At 41.1% G+C, this 20,920-nt stretch overlaps 1 protein-coding gene and 1 non-coding gene across 2 annotated transcripts in view; one reads left to right on the plus strand and one right to left on the minus strand.

The window, feature by feature from the left end:
- Nucleotides 1-18,803: 18,803 nt before the first annotated feature.
- On the minus strand, nucleotides 18,804-18,935 carry LOC127197782 (small nucleolar RNA SNORA17). Its single transcript, XR_007831747.1, has one exon. It is a non-coding gene; the product is annotated as a small nucleolar RNA SNORA17 (small nucleolar RNA).
- A 530-nt stretch (nucleotides 18,936-19,465) lies between these two features.
- Cd163 (CD163 molecule) overlaps nucleotides 19,466-20,920 on the plus strand; it is a 28,082-nt gene continuing 26,627 nt past the window's right edge. The window contains 2 exon segments of the mRNA XM_051155315.1: nucleotides 19,466-19,661; nucleotides 20,701-20,787. Coding sequence (XP_051011272.1) covers nucleotides 19,604-19,661; nucleotides 20,701-20,787 — 145 coding nt within the window. The 5' untranslated portion in view covers nucleotides 19,466-19,603.

A 20,920-nucleotide genomic window follows, 5' to 3' on the forward strand; every position in this document is an offset into this window, starting at 1 on the left:
GACTTTGCCACGGTTTCTGCAAGGCAGGAAGGATACAGAGGAGTGCGCACATCAGGGAAAGGGAGAAACGTGCTGGCTTCCCTGCTAAGCACGCTGTGACACTTCTATGTGGGTCTGAGAGAGTGAAATAGTAGGCAGAGTCCACGCAAATCTGTCATAAAGGAATGAAAGCATGACTTACTTGAGAGAAGCCGGGAGTGGTGTAGAAGATGGAGAGAGTGTCTCGCCTGAGAAGCAGAAGACAGTGACACAGAGGGCACATGGGAATGGGGCCAAATCCTGCAGAGAAGGCAGTTATTAATCCGTGCTTGTTAAAGGAAGCTATTGTTGTACGTGTCCTCTCCCTCCCTCCCTTCCCCCTCCCTCCCTTCTCCCTCCCTCTCTTTCTCCTTTTCTCCCTCCCCCCTCTCACACACTCACACACTCACACAGATGAAAATCCTGAAACTAGAAAGACCCCAGGAACTACACCGACAGCCTGCCTTATAGGAAGAACTACCAACTATGGTGTGCAGACACAGCTGGGGACAAATGTGCCACGTTTTAAATAAAAAACAAATGATAAAGCCGTTACCTGTTTAGAAATAATACGGAGCAATTTTTGGCTTCCACACATACATTTGAATGCTTGATATATATATATATATATGTGTGTGTGTATATATATATATATATTTACATTCTGTATAGCAAAGAGTTTGGAACACTGAAGAGTTGCATCTGACCCTACACCCCAATGCCCTCTGTATGTCCTTCCTTTTCTGTATCCCATGTTCACAGGGTCAGTGACAAACAAGAGAGGTCAAATGAATAGCATTCCACAGCTCCCAGAATACAAAGCAGAATATGATCCCCTCATCCCAGAGCTATTGGGTCACACAAAGCCTCCCCAAATCCAGGAATCCTCCTTTGCCTGAATCACAGTTCCAACTTCACTTCCTGGCCCTGTTTAGGAAGAGGTCACAGCCTTCATTTCCCCATTCCATCAAAGCATACTTCCCCTTCATGCCTACTTTCTCCTTCCCTCACTAAGGGAGAGACAGAGGCCAGGGAAGAAGGCCTGGGGAAGGAAGAGGAGTGTGCAAGAATCAACCGCAGATTCTCCTAAACAGTATCTCAGCATTTCTTCCCATGCTTGGTCTTGCTGACGCCAACAGGACCAGACCGGGTCTTGCTGACACACATTTCCCCTTCTGTTACCTCCCAGGGTCATCTTCCCTGTTCCCTGACTTCATTACGAAGCTACGTTGGGCACCGTATGGGTGTGCATTCCCTGAAAGTCTACATTTCTAGCTGTGGTACCTTTCTCGTACATGACAGACAAGCAGGTTGCGTAGAGATCCAGGCCAGAAACATTTTCACTGAGCAACCCAAGACTCTATATTCATTTGTTGCCTGATGCACAGAGTAAGACTGAGGCCAGCTTAGTTTTGATGTTTTAGATAGCAGGTTATCAATTCTTTAAACTCACAAGTGTTTTTCTTCCAGATTTTCTCCCTTATACTCAAAAGATATTCAGATTTTACATGTACGTATTCGTTATTTCCCAAAGTAAAAAAGCTTCTTTTCAATTCATATACTTAATGTACTTTTGCACACTTAAAAAAGATTCTACTCTTTCAATACATATTCAGTTTCTTATTTTATCCCACTTATTATAACTTATGCTTACAAAGGGGTTTATTTCTTAGGCTGTATTATTAATCTGTACCCCCCCCATAGACCTTGTCATCCCTGTCAGCAGTGTAGCTGAAGTTACTGATATCATCCTCAGAGTGGTTGCTTTCAAGCAAGAGACAATAAAATGGGGATTTCCCAGGCTTATTGGGTTAAGTGTATATACAGACACTTACTTCTGGGGTGGACAGTGCTCTTAAATTCCACAATTACCCTTAAGGATGCCTGAAATATATGGCATTAACAACTACAGGAATAAAATCGGAGATGAGTCTGCACTTTATACTCACCCAGATAAGCATGTGGAGACAATCCACAATATTTCAGAGGATTTTCTTATCCTCAGAATGATAAATAAAATTATTTGAATCAAAAACCTGAGCAGTGAGTGTAGACAAACGTTTATTTAAGTGAAAATCTTGTTCAATATCTAGATTTTGTTTAATCTCTCAGTTTCCAGTTCATTTCATAGCCCATGACAAGAACAAATAACAGATATGAACTTTGATATAAAGTGAGAGGCTGGCTGTGTTGCCCTTCTACGACATTTGCTTTTATGTACTTTATCTCCTTCTTGAGGCAGATGTCTTCATGACTTGGGGAGCAGTGGTGTCCTTAAAAGCACTGAGTTGATCTGAAAAGGTGCAAGATGGTTTTTTTATTTATTTAATCACTTTACAGCCTGATCCCAGTCCCCAACCTCCTCTCCTTCCAGTCCTGCCCTCATGCCCCCTCCTACCATTGCCTCCTCTCCTTCCTCTCAGAGAAAAGAAGTCCCCTAAGGGGTACCAACCCACCTTGGCACCTCAAGTCACAGCAAGGATAAGCACATCTTCTCCCACCAAGGCCAGACAAGGCAGCCCAACTAGGTATCCAGAGGTAGGCAGCAGAGTCAGAGACAGCCCCTACTCCATTTGTTAGGGGACCCACGTGATGACCACATTACATTTGCTACATATGTGTAGGGGAGGGGTCTAGGTCCAGCCCATGCATGCTCTTTGGTTGGTGGTTCAGTCTCTGTGAGCCCCCATGGGCCCAGGTTAGTTGATTCTCTAGGTCTTCTTGTGGTGTCCTTGACCCTTCCAGCTCCCTCAATCTTTCCTCCCACTCTTCCACAAAACTCCCAGAGTTATGGGTCTTGAATCTGTTTCCATCAGCTGCTGGATGAAGCCTCTCAGATGGCAGTTATGCTAGGCTCCTGTCTGCAATTTTAGCAGAGTTTCATTAATAGTGCCAGGGGGTGGCTCTCTCCTATGGGGTAGGTCTTAAGTTGGGCCAGTCATTGGTTTGCCATTTCCTCAATCTCTGTTCCACCCTTATCCATACACTTCTTGTAGGTGAGACAAATTTTGGGTTGAAGATTGTATGTGTAGGTTGGTGTCACTCTCCCTCCACTGGAAGTCCCACCTGGCTACAGGAGGTGGTAAGTTCAAATTCCATGTCCCCCCACTGTTAGAGATGTCAGCTAGGGTCACCTTCGTAGACTGTGGTACATTTACACAATGGAATGCTACTCAGCTATTAAAAACAAAGACATCATGCAATTCGTAGGCAAATAAATGGAACTATAAAAGATCATCCTGAGTGAGGTAACCCAGACCCAGAAAGACACACATGGTATGTAGTCACTTCTAAGTGGACATTAGCCATAATGTACAGGATAACCATGCTACAATCCACAGACCCCAAAAAAAGCCAAGGAGGACCCAAGGAAGGATGCTTGAATCTCACACAGAAGAGGAAATAAAATAGTCGTCTGAAGTAGATAGAAGGACAGAGCTGTGTGGGAGAGGGAGTGAGGAGGGTGACAAGAGTGGGGACCAGGTATGGGGAGAACAGAGGTGGGCAGGTGGGGGGAGTGTGAGGGAAAGAACCTGGAAGAGAATGGAAATTGGCAGAGGAACATCTCTGGGACAGTGGCGGCCCAGAGTTATTATAATTGTATATATTTAAGGTATATAACACCATATCTTGCTATCTATACACACAGTGAAATGATGACTACAGTCAAGTAAATTGGGCACCATCTCTCATCTTATTTTTACTTGAAATAAAAGTATCTCAAATTCCTTAGAAAAAAATCATATCATATAGTATTATAATGTATTCATTCAGTTCATTGGATCTTGAAGGTGATATACTTAATATAATCTACATACCAGAGACTTTTGTATCTTTTGATTACTCCCTCTCCTTCTCCCCACCTCTATCCCATCTCCAGTAACTACATGTATGATATCTACACTTGAGCTTTTATTGCGATTCTACATAAGTGACATACAGTGGTATCATAAAGTAGTCTCTTTCTTGCCTGACTGGCTTCACTTGGAATTTCTTCCAGGCATATGAAGAACATTTTACTCAGCGTGTTACCCTAGATGGAATGGTCGCCTTTGTAAAGGACAAAGTAGGGAAAGGTGAGCCTTCATTCACTGTCAATGGGAGCAAAAACTTGTGCAGCTACTACAGAATTAAGTATGGAGATTTCTCAAAAAGTTAAAACTAAGCCTACTGCATGACTTACCTGTACATTTAGGTCTTTTTTGTTTTTTGTTTTTTACATTTAAGTCTTTAGTCCATTTTGAGTTTATCTTTATGTATGGAGCAAGGATCTTGTCCCATCCTTTAGTATATATTGACAGACAGTTTTCCCTATAGTATTTATTAAAGACTCTATCTTTTCTCCATACTGTCTTTTTGTCTTTGCTTTGCCTAAAATCGCTTGAGACCTGGGGAGATAGATGGCTCAGTGGGTAAAGTCCTTGCAGTAAAGTATGAAAACCTGATTTGAAACCCACGTAAAACCTGGTAGAGTGGCATACATCTGGAATTCTAGTGTTCCTGTGGCACAATGGGAAGTGAAGAAAAAAGAATCCCACAGAAGCTTTCAGCATCACTGGCCCAGCACACACAAAAGGAAGCAAAGAAGGGAACCTGCTCAGGTGGACAGCAAGGATGAACATCTGAGGTTGTCCTCTGACTGTGACACACACATGTACACATAGTAATGAGTACACATACACATGCATACACATCATACATATGACTACATGTGTCCTGCGCGCGCGCGCACACACACACACACACACACACACACACACACACACACACACAGGTTTATTAGATACACTTGGATTTGCATGGTTCTTTTTATTTTGATTCATTGATCTATATATTTATCATATATAAGCATATATATGTATGTGTGTTTCATGGCACACATTATTGTGATGCAGTTAGAGATTGCAACGCCTCAATTGTTGTTACGATTTTAACACAACATGTTCCTTCACAGGCTTGCTGTGTATGAGCCTTGGTTACAAGAATGGTTCTGGGCACATTAGGAAATGTGTTATAATTGATGGAAGTAGGTCACCAGAGATACACCATGTAAAGATATATTTTATACCAACCCCCTTTCTGTCTATCTGCCCACTAGAGAGGAGGTGATTTGTGCTATCGTGTGACCCTCGCTGTGAAGTTCTTCTTCACGCTGGCTCAGACCAGCTCCACAACTGCTGCTGTCCTTGCCGATCATCCTATGGTACTGACTTCTCCAAAATGCTTGGGTTCTCACAGCCACTAGGCTGCGTCTTCTTCAACCTTAGCTTCTCCTGGGCTCTTTTTCTGGACTGTAACCCTATCACACCAAGACCAAAACCAACTTGGGGAGGAAAGGGTTTATTTCAGATCACAGTATATAGTCCATCATGAAAGGAAGTCAGGACAGGAGTTCATGGCATGAACCCAGAGGCAGGACCTGAAGCAGAGACCACAGAGGAATGTTACTGACTTGCTCCCTATGGTGTCTCAGCCTGCTTTCTTAAACTTGCCCAGGAATGGCAAAAACCACAGTGGGGTAGACTTTTTACATTAATAATTAATCATGGAAATGTCCCCCCTCAGACTTGTCCAGAGGCCAATCTGATGAAGGCTGTCTCTCAGCTGAGATTTCTTCTTCCCAGGTATGCCTAGGAGGTTTGTGCCAAGGTAATAAGAATCCAACCAGTACAATGACTAAAATATTTCCTCCCTGTTTTATATAACCATTATTTGCCTAGTTTTACATTAAGTTCAATGTGGAGCTGATTATGTCTTGAACTATCCATACACAGTGCCATCAAAAACCAAACTCATGCCACAAGAGAAGCCCTCCTTTGAGTTATTAGCCAGGGCTGTCCAAGAGACTTACAAACCGTTATCAGCTATTGCCATTACCCTTGGCTTCCCCCACTCCCAGAAGCAGAAGTTAAGTCCCTATCGCTGAAGACACCATGTACATCAGACACAGGACCAGAAGCCCACTGAGCTGAATCTAACCTGAAAGCCTCTTCCCTGAGGACTAGCTTTTAAGGTAGCAGAAAGGCCATGCAAGCTTCCAATGATGGGAGCAGCCAACAGTCCTACTTAGCTACGACACCTATGAACCACAGTACTGACCAGTAACCTTAAGGATGCAGCAGTGGCACACATACCTTAGCAGTAACCAACAGCTCTCTTATTGGATTTAGGACTCACACACGAGAGGAAAGTCATGCATGGTACTTGAAACCTAGCAAACTACCCAGGGCTACTGAAACTAGGGATCTGTAAGGATCTGTAAACCAGCATAAGCCCTAATTATACTCTAAATATTTGTCCTTATACCTACAGGTAAGTGTCGTCCTCATCCCCCACCAAAAAAAAAAAATCTCTTTGAGACAAATAGAGGCTATTACAGAAAACCACAACCAACCATTCCGAAGGGATACTTCTACAACACAATATCTGCCCCTAAGAATCGGGAATCAATGCAGGAAAAAAAAAAGACAAAATTATTGTAAGAGTCATAGGAGCAGCAAATTTGCTGTGATATTGTGTCACTAGGAATGTCAGAAGAAGCCCCTGTGAAGAGTCACCTGGTAGCCTAAACATGACCTAACCAAGAATGACACTGATAGACATGACAGCATGCATAGGGGAAAAAACTCACAAGGCCTCTACTGTAAACCAAGAAATACAGGCAACTAAGGGTTGCTGAGAGTGGGAGAAATAGTCTTCCCCAGGCAAGAGCACAACCAGTTGGTTATCCAATGCATACATACATACATACATACACACACATATATATATACTCTCTCTCCTCTCTCTCTCTCTCTCTGTGTGTGTGTGTGTGTGTGTACATGGGAGGGTTTGGAGGGAGAAAGGATATAATTATAGTATAACTCCAATTTTTATTTTTAAAAAAGAAAATACACCCATGCCACACTAGGGTGCAGTTACTGATTTAGGTTATGGGTTTTGCTCATGCATAAATTTATGATTCTAGGAAATGTTTACTGTATGCTCACTAAATATTTGATGGTAACTGAGTAAATGAACCCCACTAGAGAAGGGATCACAAGCTACTTTAAGAAGATATTTCTTTACTTTTTTTTTTTTGTTAATTTATTCTTGTTACATCTCAATGTTTATCCCATCCCTTGTATCCTCCCATTCCTCCCCACCCCCCCATTTTCCCATTATTCCCCTCCCTATGACTGTTCCTGAGGGGGATTACCTCCCCCTATATATTCTCATAGGGTATCAAGTCTCTTCTTGGCTACCTGCTGTCCTTCCTCTGAGTGCCACCAGGGCTCCCCCTACAGGGGACATGGTCGAATGTGAGGCACCATAGTACGTGAGAAAGTCATATCACACTCTTCACTCAACTGTGGAGAATATTCTAAGATCAAAAACTCAAGCGACACCACGTGCTGGCGAGGAGGTGGGGAGAGAGGAACACTCCTTCATTGCTGGTGGGAATGCAAACTAGTACAGCCACTTTGGAAATCTATCTGGTGCTATCTCAGAAAAATGGGAATAGGGCTTCCTCAAGACCCAGCTATTCCACTCCTTGGAATATACCCAGAAGATGCTCCAGCACACAACAAGAAAATTTGCTCAACCATGTTCATAGCAGCCTTATTCATGATAGCCAGAACATGGAAACAGCCTAAGTGTCCCTCAGTAGAAGAGTGGATAAAGAAACTGTGGTACATATACACTATGGAATACTACTCAGCTATTAAAAACAAGGAATTCCCGAAATTTGTGGATAAATGGATTGAGCTAGAAATGATCATAATGAGTGAGTTAACCCAGAAGCAGAAAGACTCAAATGGTATATACTCACTTATATCTGCATACTAGCCCAAGGGGCATGTCCCACGAAAGCCTTCACTTACCAGGAAACTGGGACAGAGGGGAAGGCATCCTATTGGGACTCTAAATGAGAGACGCATGGGAGAATAGCAAAATAAAAGGATACAGAGGGTCCTAGAAATCTACAAGTAGAACAATATGATGGGCAGATTTGGGCCCAGGGGTCCCGCTCAAACTAAGGCACCAGCCAAGGACAATACAGGAGGTAAACTTTAAACCCCTTCCCAGATCTAGCCAGTGGTCAGGATATTTCTTTACTTTTAACACAGAAATAAAATGTATAAGGCAAGTAGATCTCTGTGAGTTCAAGGCCAGTCTGGTCTACACAGCCATTTCCAGTGTAGCCAAGGCTACACAGAGAAACCCTCTCCCATACACACACACACAAACACACACACACACACACACACACACACATATACACACACACAGTAAAGGTCACTCATAAAATAAAACTCTGTTCCTATTTTAGTGTTTCAAACTTTTTAAAACCTGCAAAATTGTCCTTCTTCATTTGTACTGATATTTTAATAGTACACATACGATATTGTGGCTACTTATAAGATACAATTATTATAATTTTTATAACCTGCTTTATTTTTGAAATAACATGGATTTTTACATTCAATACACTTCCTCATTTTTTTTTTCTGTAACTGAAATCAAACTCAAGACTTTTCACACTCTGGGCAAAAACTCAGTCACTGACCCTTACAGTGCACTGTCCTTTTGTTAATTTGAAAATAAATCTTTATTTTGAACTTCATAAAGAGCAATGCCATGCACAAAATCCTGGTGTTAAATATCTACCATGAAAATCTTCAGTCTAACAAATGTAATAATCGCCGGGCGTGCAGTTCTCTTGTTGCTTCCGTGTCAGTCAGGTTCAGTCATGGGCTGTGACAGAAAGAGCATGCTACTTACATGTATGACTCATTCTTTTTTTCTTTATAATTTTCATATTTTAACTAAAATGTAATTATATATATCATTTCCCCCCTTTCCCTTGCCTACCCACAAGCCCCTCCTGTGCCCCCTCCCCCTTCAAGCCCTCCCATAACCCCCCATACTTCCTCACAAATCCATAGCCTCTCTTTCTTTATTTCATATACACATGTATAAATACAAACTGCTGAATCCATTTAGTGCGGCTTGTATGTACGTGACTTCAGGGCTGACCACTTGGTTTTGGATAACCAGTTAAAGGGCTCCACCCTCCGAGGACTAATTCTCCCTCTCTCAGGTGCCGCTCTTTGCCTGTGGTTGTGTCACTGTTTTGTTATATTTCAGGTCTTGTGTAGTCAGCTGTAGTGTTCCAGTGTTGTTGAGTGTTGCTTCCCTGTCATTTCTAGAGAACACGCTCTCACTTCCTCACCCTCTGGCTCTTATGATCTGTCTCCTTTTCCACACTTTCCCTGCGCCTTAGGAGCAGGCAGGATCTGAGAGCAGGGCACGCCATGGTCAGTGATTCTCTGCATTACAACCAGCTGTGGTTTTCTATGATGCGCTATGTCTGCCACACAAAGAAGCTTCCTTGATGAGCGATTAGAGCTACACCGACCAAGCAGAGTTGCCTCACGGACCTGCTCTGCTCTTATCTAAACGCTCCCATCCGTGTCTTTTTGCCTCTCTCTCTCTCTATGCTGGTGGCTATCTAAAGACCCTGACCCTAGCCACCCTCTGGCAGATCTGTTTAGTGAACAGCATTCTGGATCCCAGTCTTACCGATGACTGCTCTGAGGGTCTCTGAACATAAATTTCAGTCAGTTTCCCGATCAGCAAGTCCACATTACTCTCTAGTTTTCTTCTATAAATATCTACATTTTAAAATATGCTCTTTATTTTTTAATTAAAATATGACTTCACCTTTCTCCCTCTTCTCCCCTTCCCCTAACTCCTTCCATATATTTTTAATATGGGGAAAATCTTTTCTTTAATACATACTTGTTTCAAAATTTCACTATTCTAAAAAAACTGTACATATTTATATTTAAGCATATGACCACATGTTTTCTTAGAATCTGTACCTATGAATGAATTCCTAAATATTTTTGGCTTACATGCATAGTAGTCAACATTGGGGCATAATCTGTGCCGTGAACATTTTGTGCTCATTTTTATTATGAGTTTAAAAAAAAAAGCTGAGCTTTTCAGCAAGTAACTGAATGTGTTATTCATGGGTTTTGCAAACCTCAACTACTTTTTAAAAGAGGAAGAACATTATCCTTAAAATATCCTTTTAAACAAAAGTCTTCGTGAAAACACTCATCTCTATGCCGACAAAATATAAGGAAAAAAAAAAAACGTAATGATACTCATAAGGTTCGTGTGCCACTTTGGGAATTGAGTATAAGATTAAACGTGCCTGTGACCTAATGTATTGTCCTTTTCACCATAGAAAAATATTATTTCCATACACAGGACTTCCTCCTCTCCAGCACCTGTCTCCCAGTCAAACTGCTGAAGCCCGAAGCCAAGGAAGCTAAGGAAGCTGCATCGGCAGCAATGAAAGGAGTAGTGATCTCTGAACCCGAGTTATCTTTGCCCATTTGTAATGGTGCCTCGAAGATGTCAACACTGCTTGGAGTGTGGATTCTTCCTGACTTCTTCAGGCTAATCAGAAGTTTCTAACTTTTGTCGGAGCTTGGGTTCTTCATGCCAGAAATTCATTGTGCAATCAGCCTTATCCTGGAAGAAGTTCCAAGTATCTTTATACATATCTATAAATAGGCTGGTGTGGCAGGTTTAAGTGGGAATGAAAATGGCGGTGAGATCAAAACGGCGCGCTTTCGATGCTCATTCTTCTACATAGCATACGGTTCGGGAAGACATTTAACCCTTTAGCCTAGATGTTCGGATCTGCCGGAAGTCCATTATTAGCAATCTAACAGGATAGCCGGCAAGACTAAAGGAGGGTACAAAACCGTGTGCCACACACTTCTGAGTGAAGGAGGGGGTCCTCCCCAAAGTTGGCCTGAGTCCCACAGAATCCTTAACTGCCTTCTTTTCGCTGTGGGGTTTTTTTTTTGTTTGTTTGTTTGTTTTTTGTTTTTTTTTTTGTTGTTTTTTTTGTTGTTGTTGTTGTTGTTTGTTTGTTTGTTTGTTTTGTATGTGTGATGTAATCTTTGTTCCTGGGACTATGTTTTCTTCACACATTCGCTCTCTGACGTTTTGTTGTTGTTTTGCAGTGGTAAGGGGTAGTTTCAAAGGCTAGTGGGTGACCCAGCACAGGGTCATCTTCAGGGCCACTTTCCTGTCTTTCTGGCCCTCTCTTCCATGGGCTTCTTCGTACCTTTTCCCTGTCACACAGCTGAAGCATGCAGACCAGGCTTGTGTTTCAGCTGCTGCAGGAGGCTGGATAGCACGGCTACAGCTTCCCCAGCACCTCACCTCCTGCTGTGTGAACTCCACAGGCAGGGGACTGGCCATCTCCTTAGCTGTGACTGCTTCCCCACACCTTCCTTGGGCAACAGGGGTCACCTTGCTCCTCCCAGAAGTCCCTTGCAGAAGCTGACGTTTTCTTCGTTTTTTAAAGGGAAGTTCTAACACTTTGCAACTCTCGATAACTGTTTTCCAGACTTGGTTGCTCTGGAGGAGTGAGGTGATCTCTGAAATGTCCCTGCTCCTCCTGCATGCTCTGTCCACGCCAGCAACCTGCCTTCTTGCACAGGACAGCACCACCTTGCTTTACCAAACCAAGATGTATGCCATTCACTTTAGTTCTGCGTTATTGCTGCCGCGGGACGCTTCTGTTCCCATCTTATTTCTGATTCTACCTCAGGTTCTAAATGGGGTCCCTTATCTGGTCAGCTCGCTCTGCTCATCTCCTTCTGCCTTTCTTGTAATTCTTTCCCTATTTACTACATCTACCCTTTCAACAACAGCCTATGTTTACGAACAGCTCTTTTCTTCCTTCTACTTAAATGTTCAGTTCCTAAATTTAGAATAGATGGAATAGAGCTGGGCTATTGGCATACACTTGCAGTCCCAGGACTCAGGGAGCTAGGGCAAGAGAGTGGTGAGTTTGGGTCTAGCCTGGGTTACATAGCATGGTCATGCCACAAATAAACAGATTGAAAATTGAGTGCTGTGTGTAGGTTGAAGCACGGAATAACTTCATTGCTAAAGCCAACATATAGACCAGAAAACTCTTTAGAAATGTGTTGAAAATCAACTATGTTAGAAAAGGGTAATTTATAATGTCTTTAGGTTAAATACTTCTGAGGTTTTTAAAACTTATATAATTTCTAAAACCTTATATAATTTATTTGTTCCTGGAATTGTTTAAAATGAGATTCTATAACATTACTGAACTAAAATTTGTTTTGACTTCTGAGGATAATTTCAATATTATAATAATATAACAATATTATTTATGATCATCCAAGTTCCAAATAAAGCATTCAGACCTTTGAGAACAAAGGTCCTACATTTTATGTTTCTCACAGTTGCTAGCATGAGTTAACTAAACCATATTAACTAACCTGAAGAATGAAAAAATGATTATGTCCATAGGAAATTTTGTTCCTTTTGCACACATTTGTACATTAGCTTAGAGCAAGATTCAAATGAGGGAAGCCGAGTGTGGTGGCACACACTCTTTATCCCAGCACTCCGGAGGCAGAAGCAGGTGGATCTCTGTAAGTTCAAGGCCAGCCTGGTCTACAAAGCAAGTCTAGAACAGCCAGGGCTACACAGAGAAACCTTGTTTCAAAAAAAAAATCCAAATGAGGTGATAGATATAAAATGCCTTTACAATAAAGATTTGAAAATTAACATATATTCTTTTGTTAATTAAAAATTTATTCAGAACTTAATATTAATTATCAGCCTTAAGAAACAATTGCTATATTGAATGAGTGTTAGTTTTGTATAAATTTTGTTTTTATAATTTTATAAAACTTCTGGGGTTTATTTTTATGTTTATATCTAGATGTTTATGCTTACATCCTGTGGTTCTCCTTAGGAATTTTCATAGCAGAGTCTTACTTATACCTACCATTTTATTTAACTTCTGAGAGTTTCATGGATTTTTTTACTACTTATTTAATAAATAAATATCTGTAAAATTATCAATATATATTAATGAGCTTACATGTCAATATTTGTGAAATATTTACATTTTAACTTCAGAATTGGTTTATTAGTTTTTTCCTATATTTCATATCCAAATAGTTTCATATTTACATTCAATTGTCTTCTCAGCATACATGTTTTATTCTTATACATAAAAGTAACATTTGAACTATATTTAAGATAATATATCAATTACATTGTAAGTATATTTAAATGGTAATATAATTTAATATTTTGTTTAATGTTTAATATTTTTAAAAGCTCAGGTTTAGGTGAGAACTACCATACTAGAAAGCAATTCCACTCAAAATGATTAAAATTATGTTTTCATTTAAAAAAAAAGTAAGGTTCGTGCCTGTAACCCCAGAATTCTCGATTTGGAGGCAAGAGGATCAAGAATTAATTCAAGGTCATCCTTGTCTCTGCAGATAGTTCAAATCCAGACTGGACTATATATATGCCTTTTATCAAAGAAAACACAAAAGCAAGGCTCTGGTGATGGCTGCACAGATAAGAGTGCTTGCTGCACAGCATGAGGACCTGAGTTCAACTCCTCAGCATTCGTGAAATGACCATGGTACCCATGAACTCACTGCGGCTGTGGTGACCGGCCTAAGATCAAGCAAACAAGATCAATCAACATTCCAACAGACAACAGTAATTAGACTCAATGGGTCAGAGGGGGTGGGGAGGGAGGGAGGGACAGAGAGAGAGAGAGGGAGAGGGAGGGAGAAAGGGAGGGAGGGAGTCGAAGGGGGAAGAGCTATGTTGGGGGGGTCTTGGCAGTACTAGGAGGGTGAGTTAGGAGTGGATATGATCACATTCATTGTGTACATTTGTCAAAGAATAAATAAAAAGATGTTTTAAAAACAATTATGTTCCTTGTCTTTAATTTTCAATCTGGAACAAGCTAATGGTTAACATTGTTTTAAGGCACGTCCTACTTCCTTCCTGGAAACGCCTTCTCTTTATTCAAATGCTATGCCTTACTCAGATTCTTATTGTCTTTATTCCTGGAAATTGCAGTGGTCAGTACAGTAACTTGCCATCTTCAATATTCCTGTTAGAATACTTCTGAAAGGATAGAAAACCCGCATACAGGATTCTCATTTAAAAAAAAAAAATGATGAGTTAGAAAAAGCGAAGTAGTTACTTCTCATCAAGACTGCAGTATAATTGGAATCAGTAGGAATGATGAAGTGTTCAGTGATGGAGAAGTTGTGTGAGTGAGAATCTAGCACACATTGTCCTTCACTGGGTCCCTCCCTTTCTGGGACAATGGTCACTACTGGGGAAAAGGACACAACTAAGCAGACAGAAGCCACATAAAATGGGGAAAGGGTTAAAGGTCCCTGACCATAGTTAACGAAAACTCACTTATTCATTCTCAATTCTTGCATTCTCTCATCTCTTCATCAATAATGACACACAACCTTTAATTGGTACATTTATACTATCAAGATACATTTTGCATTAGCCACACTTCCTGTTCTTATGTTTCAAATACATATAATTGAATCAGTTATTATTTAGGGGTGGAATATGTATGGCACGTGCATACGTTTTATTTCTTTCCTATAACAATTAAACACCGGAGATGCTATCAAGTATATCCTTGCTGACAATTGTTTTTGTTTACGGACAAGTTTATTGTTTAGTTTGTGGTTTATGTCTACTTTTGAACATTTGCACTTTAACACACTCTAGTCACTGCTGAAAGAACTTTGAACATATCATAGCGTGTTTATTTTCAGTATCTTCTTTGTCAGTTTATGTTCTTTCTCTGCAAATAATTGTTGGAAGGGAGGGTCTCCAATCTGATAGCAGGCATTGATACAGGGGGACAGTCAAGTCAGCAACTGAAATCCAAGCAGACCATATGATACAACAATTCCTGGAACTGGTACTTGACAAAGACTTTGTCATAAGCACATGAACAAAGCAGAACTCCAATTACTAGAATCAGGCAAAAAACAAAAAATTATCAAGTTCGGGAATCAAAGTCAACTTTCTGTCAGGAAGCAGACAGTAATCAAAAATTTATATGTAATAAGCATATGTTATATATGCCAACATCCACGTTTATAGATTCTACATAAATAGCTGGATTAGCAAGTATGCAGCCTAAACTTAAATTCAGCACACTGGGATATTAAAGGGAAATAGCCTGAGAGTAAGGTCAGCACTGAATTAGCTAAGGCTGACGACATTGCTCTGGGATGTTTCTGTGGGGATGAAGAAGTTTCTAGAATGATAAAGAAATAACAGTTGATAAAATTGAAAAAAAAAAAAAAAGGAGCTCTGATCTACCACATGGGATAACCAAGTCTACTGACTATTCTCCCTAGACTGCAACAAAGCAGAAAACTAGAGAGCTACAGGGACAATTTATTCATTAATTGGTAGAGCCTAAAACAAAAACAAAAGAAAGCACTGAACTGGGGATACAATAACCCCATCATTCACGAGGCTGAGATATGGGCATCGTAAATTAGGGTCTGTTTGACTTTTTAAAGTTATATCAGCCCCTATTAAATTTCTCTGATAACTTTCTGAATTGCTTGTGATTTCTTGAAGCACACTGAACTTTGCATAAGCAGTTATTTTTGAATTGTTAGGCTGATCAATCATCCCCAAAGCTTTTGTGCTGGTCACTGTCACCTTGTTCTGTTCTCTTGGGGGACTTCTTTGTTTGTTTGTTTGTTTGTTTGTTTGTTTGTTTGTTTGTTTTTTAATGTTCTTGGTCTTTGTAATCATAGAAGGGCATCTGAACATGAAATGTGTAAATATTTATTCTGTAGTGCACAGCCTGAACTTTTCTATAACCATCTTTCTACAGAAAGCCTGTCTCAGATTCCAGAAGCACCATCACAGGCACTTAGCTCAGGACATTCTAGCTCATACCGAGGTGTATTAGTTGCTGTGAGATTCACCTACATTCTTCATTTGTAATGATCCCTGGTGGGCCTACCCATATTTGCAATATTTTCTGACAATATCAGAACAAGTCAACTGAGAAGCATCTCACAATAATGTGGGAGCCATGATAGAAATGACAGACTCAGGGAAGTTCTGCAGAGAGCTCCACATGCTTGTGGAATGATTCAGAGTCGTTCATCTTGCTGGCTGAAGAAGCATCAAAGCTTGCATCCAAAGCTATGGGATATTTAGGGTAGTGGATCTTGCCTCTGGTTAGATTCAGAAGAGATTTCTGTGGATCCAGGAGACACTAGAGAACTCCTGCTCTGCCATTCTGCTGAAGACAATCCTCTCTGGTTATCCTTCTCTCCTTTTCATTGAAATTTTTTTTTTGCTTTTTTCATATATGTGCTTATGACATGTGTGCATGTTTTCATGTGCAAGTGTGTGTAGGTGTGCATGTACATGAGTTTGTAGGCATGTGGTCACCTGAGACTACTGTTAGGTGTCTTTCTCAATAGCTCTTCACCTTGAGGCAGAGTCTCTTGAACTCACTTCTTTGACTAGTCAGGATACCAGCTTACCCAGGGGCTTCACTCTATCTGTCTACACTGATGTGATTATAGGCAAGGCATTAATGCGTCAAGAAAAGAAAAAATGACAGAACATTCATGGAATCTATCTCATGATGCCTCGACTTCAACAATTCTAATTGAGATGAATAAAGTTTGTTAGACAGTTTGGCCAATGTTCAAGGCAAGTGAGACATCTTGGTTTGGCCACTAGATGCCAACTCTGATAGTGGTAACAATGGTGAGGCATCTTCTTAGGCATATGCTGAGTGTTCTGAACCTGTTTTTCAACCAAGTGCCGCACTATGCCATCAGTAGACACAAGGATAAGTGAGCTACCTCTGGATTTAAAACACTCTGATGGAAGATTGTGATTGACAGGAATCTTTGTTGTTTGGCTCATCTCTCATACCTATTCCTGTGTTTGTTCAGATTAATACACCAAAGTATGAGGTATTCTGGATAGCACAAACCCACATTTCCATGGCTAGTAACCAAGCAAGGATCAATCTGTTATCCTTCCCTGTTTAGATTAATTGTGTGCTTGTTTCATTAAAAATAGTACATTATTTGGCCTTTGACATTGGTCTGAGAAGGCCATCAGGTACTAGACGGTATCTGTACTGTCAGTAGAACATGGTTGTGGTGGTCCTGCTGGAAAGCTGAAGGGAAACTGAGGCAGCACGAGACTCTTCTGTAAGGAGTCACAACACTGATGCTGGCAGAGAACTCCTGAGGAAATCCATAGCCTCGGCTCATTTCAATAAACTCTGCCAGATTTCCATGGCAACATAAAGTACATGGTTTATCATAGAATAAGAAGTATGCCCAGAAAATTAAATAATGTAGCATATTTTTAAATATAGTATAATTTTAATATCAAAAGAAGGGGGAAAGATGTCTTGTATTCAAGATGTATGTTAGGAGAGACTGTCCTTAAGTGACAGCTTAAGTGTCTGAGTAAAGACATCTCTGAGATAGAAGGTGAAGCATTTTCAAGGACAGAGTCTTTGTCTGGGGTGATGCCATAGTGAGTCCCAGGCCAGTTTGAGTGCTACACTGTAAGACCTTGACTCTTCCTTTGTGGAGCCATTACACTCTTGACCAATCTATTGATGTGTTCCATCCGTTAGATAGGAAGTTCAAAGGCTGCCTGTATAACACATGACAAATCTATTGATGTGTTCCATCCATTAGATAGGAAGTGCAAAGGCTGCCTGTATAACACATGACAAATCTATTGATGTGTTCCATCCATTAGATAGGAAGTGCAAAGGCTGCCTGTATAACACATGCACATGGCCACCCAATAGAAATGTTCTACTATGGAAGTAATGTCAAAGGTGCAAATAATGACAAAACACCTTCTTTTGTGTGTTTTAATGATTTCACGTAGTTTAACTATGTCACCATTACTAATATTCATGTGTGTGTATGTAATAAAAAAAAAAAACTCAAGGGCTAGAGGAATAGCTCAATAGAAAACACTTGCCTAGTACCTACAAGGACTCGTGTTAGATTTCCAGCACTGAAAAAAAAAGGAATAAAATAAATTTCAAAAACTAAAAATAGGAGATGGCTTAGCCATTAAGAGCACTTGCCGCTTCTGTAGAGGACCAAGTTCTGTTCCCAGCACCCACGTGGTGCTTCTCAACCTTCAGTAACTCCAGTTCTGGGAACTCCAATGTACTTTTCTGGACTCTGTGGGTACCCACACACAAACAGGTAAACACATATAACATAAGAATTAATCAATTAGTTTTTTAAATTTTTTCTGAATTTCACACCATGCCCTGACCCCACTCATTTCCCCCACCCTCATACCCACCATGCACCCTTATAATCTTCCCTCCAGAGAAAAAGAAAATCTCATTGTGGAGACTGTAGTGTATACTTTTGTCCACACTAATTTACTTGCAAATGTTCATTGCAATAAGTCATTAGTCTGATATGAGGCCTCTGGTTTCTGCTACACTGACGATACTGGAACCTCGCTGGAACTCATCTCCATTTGTCCACCACTCACTTACTCCTCTTAGAGGTGCCCAGGGTCTCTGAGTGTCTGGGGTTGTCTCAGGAATGCTACACCCTGCTCGTGCATTATGGCACTGGGCATGGGTCATCTCAGGCATCATCTGTCCCTCAGATTTGCACAGCAATGGACTAGTGGTCATCTCAGGCTAGCTCCCTGTCCAGGCCTCATGGCTCACTCCTCATTTGGCTCCACACAAGTGGCCCCATCTGTCTTAGGCTCACTCCTTCCCAGAACCCATGGTCCCAGGCAGGGCTCTTTAGTCTCTGGCTGGTTCTTCACCCTGGGAGCCCATCCAGGCCTGCACAGCAAACTGGTGGTCATCTCAGACTTGTTTTTTAGGGAGTGTTTGGCTACTAATCATTCAGATGTTCACAGGTCAGAACACTGAACATAGACATAGCCTCTTTCCTCTCTGATGCTTACTGATCTACATGTGATGCAGCAATCATACCTGCAATGCCCCTAGGGATAGATTAATCAATCAATTCGTTAAAAATAACCAATCAAGGGCAACATGTGAATGAATACACTCCCTAGTTTTTGTAAATCTATGGAAAGTGTTAAATTTTCATTTGGTTATGAACTGGACCTAGGTTCCCTACACATGTGTGGCCAATGGGCTGCTTAGTCTTCATCGAGCTCCCCTAGTAAGGGAAGCAGGGGCTGCCTCTGACATGGACTCCGTGGCCTGCTTTTCGATCATGACCCCCTTCCAGGGATGCCTTGCCTGGCCGAGTGGAAGAGGATGCGTTCAGTGAGACTTGAGGTGCTGTGGTGGGTTGTTAGTGGAGGTTTCCCCTTTTCTGAGGAGTAGGGGAGGGGAATATGGAGGGAGGTCAGGACTGGGAGGAGAGGATGGAGGTGGCTATGGTCTGGGTGTAAAGTGACTAAATATAATTTTAAAAATATTTTTTTTGAAGAAAAAGCAAAAAGAAAAATCTTTTGGTTGGTTTGTGTCCCAAAGTGGGAGGGGAAGACGACGACTCTCCCTTTAAGGTTGACTCCTCCTTCATTCTGGAACCTTTGCTTTCTTAAGAGTGAGAGGATTATTTTTCTCCGTGGCTGTCCACTTTCTACAGAGAACACATCCATGAAATAGTACCAGAAGACCCAAAAGCCATCGAAATCATAAAACTTTGGAATGGGCAGGCACGGAATGGTTCTTCTTGAAGACTCTGGATCTCCTGGTAAATGTGTCTCATTTACATTTATCCTTTAGTGTGGTTAAAAGACGTTCTGACAGCAAATGGCTGTGATTGGCATAGGAGAGCAAGGAATAGAAAGGGGCGCTGGGGTCCTATGGAAGTGTTTTCCGTTGGCTATAGGTCCCAAACTGAAATCGTAAGGAAGGGTACAATGTGTGCATTAACTTTGTAGAATTGCTGAGGGGAAATCAAGTCGGAATCTGAAATAAAGAAAAGTGTCCTGAGTATGAAACAAGAGTTGTTAGGAGAGAAAAAGTGCAGGAATCTATACTGATTAAAAGTTGACTTCCAACAGGTAATTTGGAAAACCAACTCAGTGCAAAACTCTACTTCATCATGTGCATGGACTGGCTAAAATCATCCTGCAGTTTTATATGAGTGTTGAATGGTGGTCATTGAGGAGCTAAGAGCTGTAAAAGCACTAAATGTGTTTTGTGCAGTGTATGGAGATGATAAGATTAGCATTTGGGTATTTTGGACGTCAAGTAGACTGTTTGTCACACTGTTGAAAACGCTATTTAGCAGGTACTGTTGTTGGCACAGTTGTGAACATGAGAAATAACAGCCATTCTATCATGAAACTTATTATCTAACTGTGTGAGCCAGGCAGACATGGGGTTGAGGGCATGCACAATTGATGCTTGGGAAGGTAGAGGGACAGAAAACTCAGAAGCCTGTCCTAATATACAGAGAACAGGCCCCACATCTAGTTTTATTGATGTCCCTTTCGACCATGCAGGCTTAAGACCTGCCTTTAAATTTTGCTTTCACACCCAGTGTTCTCATACCCCACTGCCGGGCTGCATATAAGCCCATGTTCTTTCCAAGCTCGTCCCCTGGCACTGAGAGTCTGGGTCTCTATCTTTCCCATTGCCTTCCACTTTGAAGGAAGGCACTTGTTTTTTGTTTTTTTAGTTTTTGGTTTTTTGTTTGTTTGTTTGTTTTGTTTTGTTTTGTTTAGCCTTTACCAGACCCCCAAACTCTGAACCTTTCCTTCTCTCGATAGCAAACCTCACTTCTCTCCTTTGTTTCACAGGTTATAAAAGAATTTTTCATATAGGTTTCTTCATCCTAGCTGTGACCTCACTTGTCAATGTCTCGGCTGTCACTAATTCTCCCGGTGAGTATTTTGTCAAATTTACGTACAGCCTTGGCCTTCTCTGATATAAATTGTCAAACCAAATCACAATTCCCCTGTATGTTAAGTAGCCTCTAAAAACCCATCCTCTGTGGAGCTGAAGAACTGGGTGGTA

The sequence above is a fragment of the Acomys russatus genome, chromosome 13 (assembly GCF_903995435.1).
Source record: "Acomys russatus chromosome 13, mAcoRus1.1, whole genome shotgun sequence".
Lineage (NCBI taxonomy): Eukaryota > Metazoa > Chordata > Mammalia > Rodentia > Muridae > Acomys > Acomys russatus.